General features: G+C 34.2%; 2 protein-coding genes and 1 long non-coding RNA gene across 4 annotated transcripts; 2 read left to right on the top strand and 1 right to left on the bottom strand.

The window, feature by feature from the left end:
• Nucleotides 1-3142: 3142 nt before the first annotated feature.
• LOC140755517 (uncharacterized) lies at nt 3143-6235 on the bottom strand. The gene is made up of 2 exons (XM_073090804.1): nt 5842-6235; nt 3143-3920 (listed from the first exon to the last, which is right to left on the bottom strand). Exons 1-2 carry the CDS (start codon nt 6072-6074, stop codon nt 3386-3388), a joined length of 768 nt encoding a protein of 255 aa, XP_072946905.1. The 5' UTR covers nt 6075-6235; the 3' UTR covers nt 3143-3385.
• A 1414-nt stretch (nt 6236-7649) lies between these two features.
• On the top strand, nt 7650-8684 carry LOC140755642 (uncharacterized). The gene is made up of 2 exons (XR_012103818.1): nt 7650-7884; nt 8063-8684. It is a non-coding gene; the product is annotated as an uncharacterized LOC140755642 (long non-coding RNA).
• Nucleotides 8685-13341: 4657 nt separating this feature from the next.
• On the top strand, nt 13342-19014 carry LOC140755505 (uncharacterized). Of its 2 annotated transcripts, none has more exons than XM_073090795.1 (4): nt 13342-13546; nt 14646-14813; nt 15393-15462; nt 16836-19014. In XM_073090795.1, the coding sequence occupies exons 1-4, from the start codon at nt 13496-13498 to the stop codon at nt 17027-17029; spliced, it is 483 nt and encodes a 160-aa protein (XP_072946896.1). In that variant the 5' UTR covers nt 13342-13495; the 3' UTR covers nt 17030-19014. The 2 variants fall into 2 exon arrangements, with proteins under 2 accessions (XP_072946896.1, XP_072946897.1); XM_073090796.1 differs by having other exon boundaries at nt 13345-13546; nt 16848-19014.
• Nucleotides 19015-19224: the final 210 nt, after the last annotated feature.

Below are 19224 nucleotides of genomic sequence, written 5' to 3'. Positions count from 1 at the left end.
GCCACAAACGGCTTATTAGTAAGTTCTTTTTTTGAATTCTTGACGAATAAAAACATTTTTAGAGAAAATTTACGAATAAATAACTAATACTGCGTAATTAACATAATAAATAAATCATTATTTCAAATATTTAAGGGGCATTTTAGCACGGAGACGTGGCAAAACTTTTTTACGCAACTATTTCAATTCTCAAAACTGGGTACATTTTCTTGTTAGGAGTGAGTAATCTTTACTAATCTGTGAGTTAAGAAGTGAAAGTGTAACAAACAAAGTCACATTCGCTCTTATATTAGTTACGATATAATGATATAATTACGAAAGATTATATCATTATATCGTAAACAAACCAAACGTTACTAGTTTTCAGAATATATAATTTTTTGGGAACGTAACCATACTATGTGACCATTTTTTGGGTTAAAAATACCGCTTGTCAATCGTCTTGGCAGTTGATAATCAAATGTGAATATAAAAAATACATCTACATTAGTTAATTACGTTCCTCACCCATAATATATTTATTTAACTTTCTACTCTACTCTACTCTACTCTACTTCTTAACAAAAATTACGGGTCACGGGAGGGTGTCACGTAGTATGGATAGGTTCCCTTAGGAGTAGGATAATTAATAAAATTATCGAAGTCACTAGAATATTATTGCGTAATAAATAAAGTTAGCATTGTCTTTAAAGTATCAATATATAAACATGAGCATAAAAGTTATTTAAATGTGTATTTATTTTTATAATATAATATTCTATCTTATGTAAAACATTCATTATTTAACTATGTAAAAAGAGAACACTAAATGTGACTAAAGATATATTATATACAGTTTGTGATTTTCTATTATACAATAAATTAATCATAATGAGACCTTCACAAATGTAATATGAATATTAATAATAATAATTGTGATTATTGTGATTTTAAATAAATGAATCATTAATTATGCCATCAAAAACAACTTGTAAAAAATCGCTCGCTCAGTTCTCCCCGAAAACTTGTGAGATCCGTGCAATACCAAGTCAGTTAATTTTTTCAGTCACTACTTAGGGACCTTCTGTCATAAGTAATTACGTAATTCGCTAACCTAACAACGTCTTATAGATCATACCAATATTAAAAATATTTTATTTAAAAATGGAGTGACTTGCCAATCGTACTAAGCAATCTAATTTAATATAGGTAATATGTATTACTTACGAGAAAAATTTAAGACTATATTTATCATTAGACATATTATTAGGAATTGTAATTATTTTATATTCTTATCGCATCTTATCCGATTGATGTACTCAATTGTAGATATTAATGTTTTAATTAATTTGTAATCCTGTAATTTAATTTTCTATTAGCTCTTACTTGTTTTCTATTGCATGCCGTTTGCACCTATAAGTGAAGTGACACTTATTGCTCATATACATATAAAGTGTACAATGGATTTGTTAGTGATTACTTCGTTGGTGCAACTTTTAATAAATAAATAAATAATAATGATGTGATAGTTTTTCATACGGGTTAATTGTCCCATGCGAACTCTGTTTAAACTTTTTCGCGTATTTATTTAGTCGTGCTATCTTACTCGCACCTTACACCTTCATAGTGTGCATTTCTTGCAATGAGTACCAACAAAAGGCGCCACTGTTTTGTTAGTAACCCATCTACGTTTTTATTAGTAGGTATATCAATGTTTGTAGGACTATAAGTTGATTAGTTGAGGCTATAAGTTATCAAATTTGTAAAGTATACAATTATCTGTGATGGAATGCTTGTGACTTCATACGAATAAATTATAAAATAAAATAATAATAAAACCTTTCATCAAACGACCAAGAAAGCTATATAAAAATAATTCACAGTCTTAACTTCATAATTGACGGATTTTCAAACCAATTTTCAACCCCTATTTTACCCTTTTAGGGGTCAATTTTATATTAACAGCAAATAAATGTTTCATGATTTCTATTTCATCAAAAAAATACAAATGTTTATAGTGTTTGCTTTAAAATTCACGATTGTTCAAACATACTTTTCACCCCTATTTCACCGACTTAGGAGTAAAATTCCCAAAATTCATATCTTATTCCTCACTTACGCTATATAAAGAACGAATGTGCAAAAATTCAGAAGTCTACATCCAGCGGTACCTTTATGATTTTATATTATATAAAATAAAATAATCTTATACGAAATAACTCGATTTTTATAAGGTCATAAGAAAGTCCAATATATTTAGATGCGACACCACTCCTGTGGACTAAAAAGGTCGCCTCACAAATAATATCTTAAACTTTACACATAACTCTTCTTTCTTCTCTTAAACCTCATTCAATTATAACACACCAACTTACAAATACATAAATTAATCTAATCATACATAAGCACATCCTTTTCTTCTAAATTTAAGTTGTGATAAGATTAAATTTATTTGTATAGAAGTAAAACATGCAGTCCACCTGATGGTAAGTGGTTACTGCCGTATGGACATCTGTAATCAACCCCAGATAGGATTATTCCTATCTGAGGTTGGCCACAGATGCGTCGCTACCCTCCGGACTAAGCTGGAACGTCTCCGAAAAGTACCACACCCTTCAAACCAGAACACAGCAGCGCTTAACTCTGTTATGGGGCAGAAATAAGTGTGCAGTGTGCAGAAGTCCAGATAGTAAGTGACTTCAATGGATCTGTAACCCCAGATAGGATTTTAGTCAGGCGCGGCCAGGAGGAGGTCACAAGGGTCATGCCCTTCTCAACCCGTCGTATCTTACTTGCATTTGGTCAGTTGCGGGGTTACCCTACATGGATTCTTCTCCACCGCGGGGGATGCCGGACTTTACAATGAATACTAAAGTTAGAAAAAATGGTCTAATTGCTGTGATCGCGCCTGATTATCCTATCTGAAGTCGATAGAGTTCTACTGAGGACTACCAAACACTCATAATATATAGGATTATTCTAGTATTACATAAATAGATTTTTACAAATTTAATCCCTTTCCCCCTTGCCAGCGAAAGTACCTAAACAAAACCCTTACTCCCTTCCGTATACTTACTTAATAGAATTATAAGAAATTAAATTTTTCAAAAATAAATAAATATTGTTGACGTAAGCAGTTATAGGCTAGTGGTTAAAACTCTTAATCGAGGGGTCTGAAATTCGAAACCCAGGCACACACTGATTTTTCAAAGTTATGTGCGTATTAGAAATTAATTATCACTTGCTTTAACGGTGAAGGAAAACATCGTGGAAACCATACCTAAAAAAATCCTAAAAAATGGTTTTCAAAGGTATGTAAAGTCTACCAATACGCACTTGTCCAGCGCGGTGGACTATGGCCTAGTCCTCATTCTAAGAGCAGACCCGTGCCTAGCAGTTGACAACTCTATACAGATATACTATTATTATTATCACCTACTTGTTTATTTATCTTAAAACTTTTTTGGCGCCCCGGCTTCTTATTACACACATGTTTCAAATACTGATACACCCTTTTGAAGCCCTTGCTACAGTTATTACACTTATGTTTTTTCACATTCTTATGTTTCTCGTTAATATGCTTTTTAAAATCTCGCTTATAATACGTCTTCTTACAGAGATGGCACGGTACACGTATGACTCTCGAACAAGTGGGATACAACATCGACAAATCGATTGTGTCTGTACACGGGGCCACAACTGCGTCTGTGTGCGTTGTTTTCTTCATCAAATACGTACTGGGCCCAGTTTTAGTTATTTCTATCAATGCATCTGAGTTTTGGACTCTTTCGACCCATACCGCGTTGATTTCTCGTAACTCGCCCTCAACAACTTTCGCCTTCATATTATAATGGTCCTTTCTCACATGGTATTTCAGGTTGGTTGTTTGCGCGTATGATTTCGGACAGACCGTACAGAAGTACTTCTGAGTATCTTCCAATCTGAAAAGAAGAAAATTAAAATATTAATAGATAGTAACAAATCTAAATCTAAATATATATATAACTCAAGTGTGCTGACTGACATAGTGATCTATCAACGCACAGCCCAAACCACTGGACGGATCGGGCTGAAATTTGGCATGCAGGTAGATGTTATGACGTAGGCATCCGCTAAGAAAGGATTTTGATCAATTCTACCCCCAAGGGGATATAATAGGGGTTAAAAGTTTGTATAAATCTCCTTAGTTAATAATATTGCTTCGTAACGCGAACGAAGCCGCGGGCACAAGCTCGTTAATTATAAATTAATTTGACTATATTCTGCTCCTCCTATATCCGTCTTAATAATGTGTATGTATTTTTAAGATGGTAGAACCTTTCATGATTTGCCAATTGAGGCACCACGGTCTTACCTATTCCTGCCTTATAACAGCAGTGTTAAGTTAATATAGAAATATACAGAGTGAATTATTCAAACGGGCTTTCAGGGCCAAATCCGAAACTGTAAGGATTAGCTAAAAATGCTGAAAGGAGTTACGAGGCAGATTTTAATAAAACTAAAACTGCATCATTACTTTTTTAAAATAACTTTGTCCCTAACCTGGAATCGAATGAGTTGATTTTGAAAAAAAAAACACCCTCTATATTATTCCAAATACACCCTCCACCGCCACCCAAATACACCCCCTATATTATTCCACTATCTGATAGTGTTGCTTATAAGGATAAAATTCTGGGAAGTAATATTATGTGACAAATTAAAGGAAAAGAATCTGTTATCAACCCCAGATGAGATAAGATTCCTATCTGTAGTTAACCACACATATTGCACTTCAGGACTAAGTTGAAACACCTCGGATATCTCCCTTACCACACTCTTCAAACCAGAACACAGCAGCGCTTAACACTGCTCTTATTAGGCAGAAATAGGTATGAGGGTGGTGCTTCTGAACTCAAACCACAAAGGGTTCTACCAACTTTAAAGATGTTAATCAATTTTTAAGATGATAGAACCCTTCATAACTTGATTCTGGGGGCACCACTGTCACACCTATTTCTACCTTTTAACAGCAGTGTGTTTTAATTTAAGGAATATTATTTTCACTTAAGCCTTTGTTACAAAACATTTAAAAGGTTCTTCAATGTATCTATATTTACTTCACTTTACACACAACAACTCTACAAAAATAACATTTTATAAAAAAAAATATCATTATTTTGGACTTAAAAATAGATCTTTGCCCAAAAAAACTTTCACACTTTCATTCAAATTTGTTTGTAAAATTAAAACCAATCATAATCACCTTTTAGTTTTCAATCTTAGTATGAGGGGTGGATTTTTCACTTCACTCTCTTCTGAATTCACTTCACACTCTTCAGCTGCCATTGTTTTATTTAACAAACAATTTAACAAACATCCATATGTAACATGTTGAATTCAAAATATAAGGTGATAGTCTGATTGAGAAAAATCAATAATTTACTTTTTAAACACTGTTATGCCATACACATACTGTGTGGAGGGCAAATAGTTGGAATGCAAAGCAACACACTTTTTAACAAAATGGCTTTTATATTTATTGCCAAAATAAGGGAGTTATTGATTAAAGTTCTTCATTTAATTTTCATTAAACACTCAATTCATAATTGTTAAATGATATGTTTACATTTTTGTTGACATGATTATCAAATAGTTAAATATTTTTTTCAATACTTTAAATTAATAAGAAACGACATAAAAACAAATGTTGTTGAAATTAATTTATCAATCATGGCTGTATGTGATGAGTGCCTTTAACAATGTAACACGCAATATTAAAAGATTCAATTGACAGCTGTCAAATCAATTTCATAAAATTACCAAAAAATTGAACGCAAAAAGCAATGTACCAAGGCCTAATGTAATTAAATAAGTACATACCCAAGATTTTTTCCATGCAAATGCAAGGAATGGCTGTAGAGGTTCCCGCGATTCCTAAAAACTATATTACACCAAGTACACGTCCTCCTCGTCACACAATCTTTGATATGAACCTTTAATTTTTGCTTATTCGGCTCTTTCTTTTCACAATGGTCGCACATAACATATTTATTGAAGATGCTAGTCTTATCTGGTTTCTTAAATTTAGATATACGTTTCTTTTCCGAAGACATTTTAATGTTTCACATATACCATGTTATAAACAAGAGTGGCTTTATTGCCATTATGTAATCAACAAACATTGTTTATTTATTAAATTAAGTAATACGTAAATAATATAAACTAAACTACGTATAGCGTCAACAGCTGAAAAACGTCAATAATTCAATGTTTGAGTGACGTTTCCATGACAACTTGACATCACAGATAACATAGACGTAGTAACTAAACAGACTCTTAGTTTGAAATTGAATTGCTTTTCTTTAAAGGAGATGTTTCATTTTCGGCCATCTCATGTACACTATATCTAAAAAACACGAATAGTTTGTATAATTGAAGAAAAATACACATATATTTTGATAACCTAAAGTATTCCTGTTTAAAAATATTTAAAATAAGCATTCCTCATTGAAATATTAAATATGGCGGAATACTGTCAATGTCAAGTTTTCAAAACTGTCGATGTCGGTCAGGGAACCTATGTGTACCCCACACATAGGTTACTATACTCTTTGGATGTCGGTAATTCTGTATTTCGCTGTTTTTGTCGTAAAGTTATTGTTACCTTAGTACTTTACAACCATGCCTTCTTTTTGGATAACCCGTCATTATTTCTGAATTTAATTAATTATAACAAAACCACCTTTTAAATAGTATCTGGTTTTATAGATGTAAGTGACATGTCAAATTAAAAAAGAAGAAGTTGTCAATTTGATATGTGTAAAAGTGGATATATACATATTATATACTAGTGGAATCCAATGTAAACGTTGAATAAATATGTACTGATGATAAGATTCCATTTCAATTCTGAATATGTTTTTGCTCTGTGCTGCTTACGATTTTGGACTGATTCTACCTTACTTGTTTACCCAGCTTATGTTTTATGGACTTTTGTGATTTTCGTGCGATCGCTGTGAATTGGGTACTTGACAGTTATAACAATAAAATATGAAATATGTTGGATATGATAGCTTATAAGTAAACATAAATTATGCAGTATTTCGTTTATTTTTTAATACGTTCTAAGTATTTTAATTTTTAAAAAGAATTTTTCGATTTTTTATCTGTGGATTTTAAATCCCAAAACGCATGAAGTTATAGGTAAATATGGAGAACACACTTCGAATACCTACTTGAAGCAAAACCTATGTATCACCATCTCGCTCTCTGTGGGCAGACCCTCTCTGTCTAAATAGGGTAACCTTTATTTATTTTGGCACATAGGGCCAATGTTGCCACATTACCGAATCCTTAAGAAATGGGATTATAATTCGTTGTATTGCCAGCCCAGATATGCATACGTGACCTACGATTTTGGGATTTTCAATTGAACTAATCATAGTTCAAGTATTTATTTAAAGGTAAATTATTTGACAGTGTTTAACTTCTGGTTAGGCTAGTGTGGTGACTAATTCTAAAAATTTTCTAGGAGATTTAAAGAAGAAGATAGCAATACTATAGTCCACACTAGAAAGAGAGGTCGGCCCACAGAAAGCGGGATAGAGATACGTAGGTATTTGCCTCAAGATTTTGTTCTAAGTCTGGCCTCCATATTTACCTATAACTTCATGCCAAAACGGCGACAGTGCTGCCTCAAATGTCATGTGACGTCACTACATCGAAACCAAACAAGACAAATAATAATTAAATCGTTTGCTGTTAGAGTTGGTTGAATTTATGTTGTGAACCGAAATAAAGCCATACTATATTAAAGCTGATAGCGTGAACCTGCTTAAAGAATCTCCATATATGCAGTGCAATAAATCAAAATGGATACAAAAACTTCCGTGAGATAACCTATGGAAATATCAAATAAACAACGTAAGTAAAACATTCCTTATATTTACATTTAATCATATCGGACAATTAAAACATTTCTTAACTGACTTCAGACAGAAGAAAGGTTGTCTTCAAGTGATTATTAAGATTTTTTTAAATATACTTATATTCTTATGTGAACTGTTTTAAGGTTATTAATTGGTTATATTTATATTTACAGATCTTCCCGACAATCGTATAGTGACGACGTTATAGAGTATGTGCAGTTTAAGAGGAAGGCAAGTTTGTGTTTCATGAAAAGTAAAAGTTGTCCTGAATACAAGATACATCAATGAAAATGAAAATGTGATGACTGTCCTGCCTAGAAGAAGTGAGGAGCCAAAAGTTTCGAAAGTGGGCACCAGTCTGAAATACATAAAGTAAAGTACACGGGAAATAGTACTTCTTTACTTGCGTAACCTACCCAACAAGATGAAGGAAGAAAAGTGACCATACAGTTCCTATTATTGCATTGCAATTTAATTCTGAAAATGACAGTGATAAAAATATATATCCATTTGTTACGGAAAATAATTTTAGTAATGAAGTAAAGCAGACACGCAAGCAGCACAAAAATTTAGCTTAGGTGATCTGTAGTAATTATTGTAATTGTAACATATGATAAATATATACAAAAGTTCTACCGTGTGTACTCACTAATAAAACCATATAAACCAAATAAACAAAGAAATCGGTTAATAAAATACTAATATTAGCAAATCATGTATTTTTAATTATACAGTCATGTAACTTAATCAGTGCACATGCACCATCAATAATAACACAGTCATGAAATATTTTAATTGTGTCCTATTAATTACAGAATGGGCCCTTAAAATAGAATTCTCATAACTCTCATTCTATTCTTATCATAGACATCTATATAATATATTAAATATATGAATACTTCCACTTGCTGTTTTGTTTTGATTACATCCCGTTCCAGTGATTTGGAATTGACGAATCACTCGAGAGTTACTAAATTTATTCCTTTTTTTCAATAATACTTCTCTTACATAGATAGTATAAAATGTCATTGCTTGCAAACAGAGGATTTAAACATATAAGAATCTGCAAGTTCTTTAACGTTTATGAGATTTGGGTTTAGGAACTTGTATAAGCAAATTTGTTAGGATATTTAGCGATCGTACTTGAACACATCGTCACTGCACACGCCTTGTAATTTGAAATTCTTGCAATTGTACTAATAAAAGTTAAATAATTCCCAAGATTTCCCCTGAAGTATGTGTAGCGTCGAAGTTTATTTCTATATTTTCAATGTGTTGACGTCACGCTACGAAATGACACTTGACCGCCTGTTTTGGCGTAACGTTCCGTTTACCGTAATAAAAATATGTTTTTTATTAATAAATAGCCCTTTTTTCGAAAAAATGATCAATGAAAGGCATATATAATACGTATATGAATTCATTAAAACAGTTTCCCAAAAAGTGTCAAGTAGCCAATTGTGTTGACAAGGATTCAATATCATCAGGTAAAATATACATCAGTTAGTTGTATTAATCGTGAAATAATCGTTATTTCTCTTTTTTAGACAACTACAATAGCAAGACAAGGACATTCTTGGGATGACAAAATAATCAGTTATTATTGCAACTGCATCGCTGGGCAACGAACCGTACTCGTAGGTAGCTGCGTTCACATTATGACCATTGTTTGATGTTTGGGCTGAGATCGTCACAGGATATTACAGAACCTGCTACATGATTGGATGAAAATATTGATAAGGGAAGATATTGAATAAATAATGTATCTAAGTGAAGAATAAATAAAATATTATCTAAATGTGTACTTAAAGTTGTTCTATTTACACGTTTAAACGTTTTAACTAAAATAAATTGGTACAGAAGTGCATATTTTGGTATGTTTATTTTAAGTCAAGATTTATGAAAGTAAATATAATTAATGTTTATCAAATATAGGTATTGTTTCTCAATACACACAATACAATATTTATATATCTACACCATCGATATACTACTAATAATAAGTATAAAATGTCATTGATCTACACCCATTCACGAAAAAATATATTAAAAAGTATATAATGTATACAGTGTGGCCCATCGGCAAGTGACCGCCCGAAATTTTCTGAATATTCATGAAAAATGATGGAAAATAAACTTCAAAAGGGGGGGTCTATCTTTAATATTTTTGAAGTTATTCAATTTTTTACTTTTTAAGTAGCGTTTGTGACCTTGGTTTACATTTTTTACCATATCTCCTACGTTTTTGGCTCGATTTGGATTTTGTTTATTGTTTCTAAAAGCTGATGAGTTACTTTAACTGATTTAGTAACATTTCTTTCAAAACTTTATAGACTATGAAAAAAAAGGGACGTTTAGCCTTTTTTTTTTCAAAAAAAATATGTTGTTTTTTTTTGAAAATCAAGTGTAATTCCAAAAAATGTCCCCATAATAGCACTTTTTAAATAATTATTTATAATCTACTACATAACAGCTACAAATTCACAGAACATCATTAATACCTACCTGTAACAAAATCCAATGATAAACTATTAGAGTTTATTGTCAGTTTACTGTCAATAGTAAAATTTACGAAAAAAATAGGAAAGTCAATTTAATATCCCTGCTCTTAGCAGTGAGTACTAAAAGCTTAAAATAATTATGAGGATGATAATTAAAAACAATCAATCAATAAAAATATCTTTATAACATAAACATAAAAAAACACACGAACATAAAAAAATAAGAATGTTAGTTGATTAGATGTTCAACATGTCCCCCACCCTCCTGTAAACAAACTAAAGCCCTTATGGCTACACTTGTGGTAGTACGACGCAATTCTGCACGTTTTTCTTTTATTTCCGCAGCAGCAGCAAAAATTCTGGTTGATAATTGCTCGCGGTTTTCAATGGGCATGGCATAAACTTTCTGTTTCATGTAGCCCCAAAGATAAAAATCTAGGGGCGTAAGGTCGGGAGATCGCGGCGGCCAAGCAATGGGACCTCCTCGGCCAATCCACCGCGGATAATTTTCATTTAAATAACTACGAACTAGACGCGCAAAGTGTGCTGGAGCTCCATCTAATTGCAGCTGCATCCGCCTTCTTGTTTCCAGCGGTACATCCTCCAAAAGCATTGGTAACGTATTTTTTAAAAAATCCAAATACGCGTGTTGATCCAGCCTGTTTGGTAATACGAATGGGCCAATTAGGTGATCGTCTATCATTCCAGCCCATACATTTATGGAAAACTGTGACTGGAAAGTGGTTTCCCGAATGGCATGTGGATTTTCAGTGGCCCATACGTGGAGGTTGCGGTGATTTGTTATACCCGCCCTTGTGAAAGTGGCCTCATCTGTCCACAAAATCTTCCTCATAAAATTGATGTAAGTTCTTTGCTGTGCAAGTATCCAATTACAAAAAACAGATCTCGGACCGTAATCGATACCTTCCAAACGTTGTGCTCGTCGGAAATGATAAGGGTGCAGGCCTTCTTTTTTGAGAATTCTCCATATTCTTACTCTCGGTATACCGACTCTTATCGATAGGAGACGAATGCTTAGCATAGGGTTAGCGCGTATTAAACGTAACACTTCCTCTTCCACGCCTACATCAATAATCACGCCGGGCTCATTTTGTTGTGGAAATAATCCTCTTTCGCAAAAATTACGATGTACGGCAATGAAAGATCTGTACCCAAGTGCTGGTCTATCTGGATAGCGTCGTCTGTACTCTTTGACAGCTGCGCGTGCATTCCCATTACAAACACCGTAAATAAAATGCATATCTGCCACATGAGATGGCTGTAGATCACACAATCGAACCATTGTAGAGATAAAAAAATACGTGTGGCACTCGGAGACTGCCGCGGTAAAGCTATTGCATAGCATTTTTTATCAAACAAACAAAAATGGCGCCAAAAATCATAATGGCGTTTTGATTTTGTACTGTCAAGTCTGTCAGTTGTAATTATACGTTTAAAAATTACAAACATTCTTTTACGTTATTTTATTAATCCAGAATTCAATATAGCTTATGTTGATAGAACATACTATTTGGATAATGTGGGAATATAATTTTGAATTTTATAATGGGAATATAAAATGTACTTCACACAATTTTAAGATTTCCGAACGGATTATAAGCCAAAATTAAAGCCCGCGATAAAAGCTATGCAATAGCTTAAAATTAACTTTTCTTCACTAAATTAAATAGGGCACAAATAAAAAAATACGTAGCGTCACAGGAACAGTTAACAAGCAACTAAATGAAGTAACGCTAGCCGATAAGTCGACAACAATGCGCACGCGGTGTGGACCCATTGTTAAAAAACTGTTTCTAGGAACCGTTTTTATTTGAATCATGCCAAATGTTCAAGAAGTTATTTGTTAATTTTTTTTAATAGATAGGTATTAATAATGTTTTGTGAATTTGTAGCTGTTATGTAGTAAATTATAAATAATGGTTATAAAAGTACTCTTATGGGGACATTTTATGGAGTTCCACTTGATTTAAAAAAAATCAACATATTTTTTTTGAAAAAAAAAGGCTAAACGTCCCTTTTTTTTTCATAGTCTATAAAGTTTTGAAAGAAATGTTACTAAATCCGTTAAAGTAACTCATCAGCTTTTAGAAACAATAAACAAAATCCAAATCGAGCCAAAAACGTAGGAGATATGGTAAAAAATGTAAACCAAGGTCACAAACGCTACTTAAAAAGTAAAAAATTGAATAACTTCAAAAATATTAAAGATAGACCCCCCCTTTTGAAGTTTATTTTCCATCATTTTTCATGAATATTCAGAATATTTCGGGCGGTCACTTGTCGATGGGCGACATTGTATAGTAAGTTAAAATAGAATGACAGATGACATTATTACGGTAATCACTACCGCCATGATGTTTTTCCACTATTGTGTTGCAAGTTTAAGTGTAAATTATTGTTTTTTAACAATTAAACGAACATGATTTGAAGAAAATGAACCCCTACGAATTGTTCTTTGCATGTTATCTTAGTTTTTAGTATAGTGTACAAAAGGTGGCCGGGAGCCCATACATTTTGAAACATCTCCTTTCATGTATATAACTTGATCTTTGTATTATTTGTCCTTCTTCGTCTTATATAAACACATGTCATATTTAAAATTTATAATAGAAGTAAACAGACTCTAAAAATTATAAAAATGTGTTGTGATTTAAAGCAACTAAATATATGCTATTATTTTGTTGTACGTTATTGTATATTTAATTCAACGTTAAGTTACATTTAACGTTGAATTAAATATACAATAACGTTACGTTACGTTTACAGTTAAGTATAGTAATTCAAAATTGCATTACTTCTTTTTTATCTATAAATTACAGGTTTTATGACTGTAAAACATAAAAGCCGCTATTTTCAATTTCTGAACGAATCGTCCTTATTTCGAACGCACTTCGATTTTAAAAATAAATTGTCAAATTGTCTTTTTTTATAAACATTGTCATTTTAATTAATTGATTACATTCACTCTTTCGCGTCAAAGTTCGATTAAAATACAAAAGAAAACCAATAAAACTAACCAGAGATTATTATACTATAATTAATATTAGTAACATACTTTAGTTGCGATAAATTTTATTTTTTAAAATGGGTAAAAATAAGATGATTGCCAAAAGTTGTCCTAAATGTGAGATGCAGGTGAGTGTCTATGTCAAGGACTTATGGTGGCACTATTTAAGGGTAGCAGAACCCTTCGTGGTTAACCTCCGGCGGCACCACCGTCACACCTATTTTTGTATAATAACAGCAGTGTTAGGCGCTGCTGTTCCGTGTTGAAGGGTGTGGTAAGGGAGACATACTGTGGCATCTGTGGCCAACCTCAGGTAGGAATACTTACTATTATACCAGGTATATAGAAACATATATATATAGAGTATAGTCATACCAAATAAGTATTTAGTCCACCTGGTAGAAATGTATTTCCCAAAAACACACAATTGATATTTTTTTTATAATACAGGAGTAGCAGACGAGCATGCAGTCCACCTGATGGTAAGTGGCTACTGCTGCCCATGAACATCTGTAATCAACCCCAGATAAGATTAGATTCCCACCTTAACTCAACTACAGATGCGCCGTTACTGTCTGCCGTACCACACCCCTTAAACTAGAACACAGGAACATTTCACAGAGGTCATAAACAGAAATATGTGTGGCTTTGGTGTTGTCGTAATCGTAAACTTCAATACTCGCAATTTGCTTTATTTACACTATACCTACCATCTTTAGGCAAGAGAAGGTTAAGTCATGCCAGTTATGAGTAGTGGATTAGGTAGACCAACAACCTGCAGAAGACTGGAAACTGATGGATTAAGAGGGCACGGGACCGGTTGGAGTGGGGCCAATGGGCGGTCTATGGCCACCAGTTTTTTTTTTTTTTTTTTATAATATAGGAGTAGCAGACGAGCATGCAGTCCACATGATGGTAAGTGGCTACTGCCGCCCATGGACATCTGCAATCAACCCCAGATAGGATTAGATATTCCTACCTGAGGTCGGCCACAGATGCGCCGCTACCCCTGACGACTAAGCTGGAACGCCTCAGAAAAGTCTGTCTCCCTTACCACACCCTTCAAACCGGAACACAGCAGCGCCTAACACTGCTGCTATTAAGTAGAAATAGGTGTGGCGGTGGTGCCGCTGGAGTCGAACCACAAAGGGTTCTACCACCTTCAGTGTGCCTTAAAAGACTGAAAGATGGATCCCTTCATAATGGATTGAATGTTAAATATTCCAGGTAGCGGTAGCATCAAAAGCCTGCAAGTGCGGCCACACATTCTTCGCGTCCCGTCGCGGTGCGGACTCACTGCCCGCGGTGGAGGATATCAGACGCAGGACGGGCAGAGTGAGGCGCTCGCAACCGCAGTTCTACGACTCACAACACTATCAGAAGCAGAAGAGACGCGTGGGTTTAACTTTACTTATGCAAATATCTGATAAGGGGGTGTCCATTATTAAGTGAGGCGTTTAGGGAAGGAAGGGACAAGCCAAATCTGATCTAATTAACACACTTTTTTTACTTTGAGGAGGGAAGTTCTTGGGAAATCTCACATAATTTTCTTCCACAAGAATCATTAACAACACATTTTTCTCACTGCTGGGCATGGATCTCCTATCAGAATGAGAAGGATTAGCCCATAGTCCACCGTGCTGGACAAGTGCGTATTGGTAGACTTCACATACCTTTGAAAACATTTTTTTTAAGATTTCTCAGGTATGCAGGTTTGCACATGATGTTTTCCTTCACGGTTTAGGCAAGTGATAAATAATTCCTAATATGCACATCGCACATAACTGATAAATCAGAGTCCTGGGATTTGAACCTGGGATTCCTCGGTGAACAAGCTGAGTTTCTTAACCACTAGGCTATCACGGCAATGTTACTAGATTGCAACAATTATTACGTTTAGTTCGATTTAAAAATAAAAGTATGGTTTTTAGTTTTTTAAATATTACCTAAGTTATTTTATTATATCGTTTTCAGTCACCAAAGAAGCGATCATTATCAAGATCTATGGATGATGACTATAAAGGGAAGGAGAAAAATGAAACTGGTAAATATATTTTTCTTATTACTTAGATGTTGACGTTCGCATAGCGTAGCGGTCACCACCTGACGCTTGACGGTTCTGGGTTCGATTCCCGGTCAGACAGCAGTTCTATGTGAAGTGAAGGGTGGGGATGAATGACTCACATGCGTACATGAGTAATATTTTTTTAGCGTATTAATGTTTCATTGTTACTCAAGCCCTGCTGCCCAAAGGGCTTGACAGATTAACATATGAAGTGTCGTTGGATTTGACTAGAGTGGGAGTAGTAGGCTACATTACTTTCCTTTTCAATTGTTTCTTTTATAATATAGGGGTAGCAGACGAGCATGCGGTCCACCTGATTGTAAGTGGCTACTGCCGTATGGACATCTGTAATCAACCCCAGATATAAATAGATATTTCTACCTGAAGTCGCTCACTGATGCGCCGCTACCCTCGAGGCTACCCTAGCTACTTAGTTGGAAGGCCTAGGAAAAGTATTTCTTCCTTAGCACACTTCAAACCAGAACACAACAGCGCTACACAGCTGTTATAACAGAAATAGGTGTGACGGTGGTGCCGCCGGAGTCGAACCACAGAGGGTTCTACCATCTTCAAAAGCAGTCTATTGTTTCTTTTCAGTTAATTATTTTTCAATAGTCTTGTATTTTCTTTTTTCAATTTAATAATTATTGTTTTGTTTTAAAATTCATCTATATAAAATAGTTTATTTAACATCTAAATAAATTATAGTAATTTATTTCGAAACACTCGGCTACTTTCTATTTTAATTTTTAATTCTTAGTATTTCTTAGTTTCAAAAGTAACATATAATTATTTTTAAATAGTTGCTATTTTCTATTTAATACTTATTATTTCTTGGTTTTAAAAGTAATCTATATAAATAGTTTATTTAACAGCTACATATTTTTAAATACTCTGCTATTTCTTTTTGTAAATTTAACAATTATTACTTAGTTTCAAAATTAAACTTATAATTATTTTTAAATACTCTCCTATTTTCTTTTTTAAATTTAACATTTATATATAACATTATCTCGTTTCAAAAGTAAATTATAATTATTTTTAAACACTCTGGTGTTTATTTTTTACACGCTTTTTATTAGCTTCACCTGTATGTTTGTATGTTTGTTTGTATGTTTGTAACCGACTTCTTTGGGCGCGATTTTGACCCGTTTTAAACGGCCAGATTTCGTTCAAACTTTGTAGATTTATTTCACAATTATACTATTTACTGTTCCTTAATTGATTCCTAGATTCATTTAGATTTTCTACTTTTTAGTTAATTTTATCATAAAAGCGTGTTTTTTAGTTTTTTGAACTATATTTATTTTAAATTTTATTTCGTAGTTTTTAAAGTAACCTATATAAATTAGTTAATTACCCAGCGACAGCGAGAGCGAGGCGGCGTAGAGCGCTCCGTCGCTCCCAGCGCGAGCCCGCCGGGGAACGAACCCGGGACCCCACGCCGCAGCTCCGGCCCGCACAGCTGGCACGATGTAATCTTATATTGCTAGAGATTAACAGGAAGATGCGGTCGGTTACGTGGCAACCGCCGTCTGAAGCTTAACCTAACCGTTTTTGTCGACGAGGGGGAAACTTTCAAAAGGTACCCGGTGTCGTGGGAGCGACACGGGGTTATGTGGGATTTTTATCGCACTAAAACCCCCCGGTGGCCGTCGTCACCACTGCGAAGAGGACTCCGGGATCTCCAACGGAACGCAACCGGAGTCCTCTGAACGCGTCGCCTCTTCGGGCTTCTCCCAGGTGAGCCCAGGCGCTCTCCACACCGTCTGGTGTTTACGACGGTATGCGACCACACATACCGTCGTCCTTCCCGGGGTCGCTTGCTGGACGGTTCGAGCTCCCACTCTTGTCGTCCGCAACCCCGAAAGCCCCCTTTTAGTCGCCTCCTACGACAGGCAGGGGATACCGTAGCCCTATTCTGGTCCCGGTACTACAGGGACAAACCTAACCTAACCTAATCATTATAAGCAAGGTTGCGAACAGTATGAGAATGGGCATGATGATAGTATTAAAAAATCACAGAATAAATGATTTAAGTTAAATAACATATTGTAAAGGATTCTCCAAAATGACCCAGTTAAAAAAACTAAGATTATTATATTTTAAATCAAATAAAACTATAAAATACTGTATCCGCCATCTTGTTTGAAGCTAATTCAGGTGAAATGACGTCATTTTTTAGGGAATTGCTTGAAGTTTTGTATGGGATGTCATAGCGTGACGTCACCAACGTTCACGCTTAAATCAAAATAAGTATAAAAATAGTATTATTTTCGTTAATACTGACTTTATTGCCGAAATGATACAATGTAATCAGTAGACTACACTATGGAAGGGGATGTCCAAATATGTCATTATGTCCATAATTATAAAAGAAAGAAAAGAATAAGTAAAAGCATAAAGAATAAGGATATTTCCCTAATGTAACGAATTTTCTTCTTTCTCTTCTCTCTTTCTTCTTCTTCTTCTTCTCTTTTCTTCTTCTCTTTTTTTTAGATAAATGTAAAGCAAGATACTGGAGCTAATGCTTTATTAATTATATGTAAAAATAATGGCATTTAAAAAAAATTAAAAAGAGAATAATTATTTTTAAAATTAAAAAAGACAAACCCACTGAGTTTCTTACCGGATCTTCCCAGTAGAGGTCACGTTCCGATCCGGTAGTAGTTTCAGAAAATATTGTAACTGACAATTTGTAAGTGCCGCCGTTGGCCTATACAAAATAAATATATTTCATTTCATTTCATTTCATTGAAGGTGGTAGAACCTTGTGGTTCGACTCCAGTACCACTGCCACATCTATTTCTGTTATAACAGCAGTGTAGCGCTGCTGTATTCTGGTTTGAAGGGTGTGGTAAGGGAGTTACTTATCATAGGCGTTCCTTAGTCCTCGAGGGTAGCAACTCTGTGGCCGACCTCAGATAGGAATCTAATCTTATCTGGGGTTGTACAGATGTCTATAGCAGCGACTTACCATCAGGTAGACTGCATGCTTATCTGCTACTCTTATATTATTAAAAATAGGTTTCTAATTTTTTTTTTTTTATAATATATGAGTAGCAGACGAGCATGCAGTCCACCTGATGGTAAGTGGCTTCTGCCGCCCATGGACATCTGTAATCAACCCCAGATAGGATTAGATATTCTTACCTGAGGTCGACCACAGATGCGCCGCTACCCCTGAGGACTAAGCTGGAACGCCTCGGAAAAGTCTGTCTCCCTTACCACACCCTTCAAAACAGAACACAGCAGCGCCTAATACTGCTGTTATTAGGTAGAAATAGGTGTGGCGGTGGTGCCGCCGGAGTCGAACCACAAAGGGTTCTACCACCTTCAAAATAATAAATAAATAATTAATATTGATTCGTATGTTCTTCATACATTTTTAGTTCATATAATAATAGATAGTGTTGTAAATATTTCATATGTTTTTATATGTGTGTCGAAACAGATTATTAAATAAGAATTGTTTTTTTAATGTTGATCTCATGTATAGATTATAATAAAATGATAATGTTTTTTTAAGAACACAGTGTTTTATTTATAGATAACCTTTTTTCACTTTTTTGTATAATCAACTAGTTTTTGCCCGCGCTTCGCCCGCGTTTAAAAGAAAATAATATAACATACTAACATACATAAAACTGAAAATTCGTACCTTCAACTTTGCTAAAGATCATCACTTGATCAAATGCATTACGATTCAATCCTTACTAATATCGATTAAAATAATCGATG

Source organism: Epargyreus clarus, unplaced genomic scaffold (genome assembly GCF_041222505.1).
Source record: "Epargyreus clarus isolate Ecla_fem2 unplaced genomic scaffold, WU_Ecla_fem_2.2 ptg000033l, whole genome shotgun sequence".
Lineage (NCBI taxonomy): Eukaryota > Metazoa > Arthropoda > Insecta > Lepidoptera > Hesperiidae > Epargyreus > Epargyreus clarus.
Note: the sequence above shows the minus strand (reverse complement) of the source record. Positions and strands in the feature narration are given on the sequence as shown.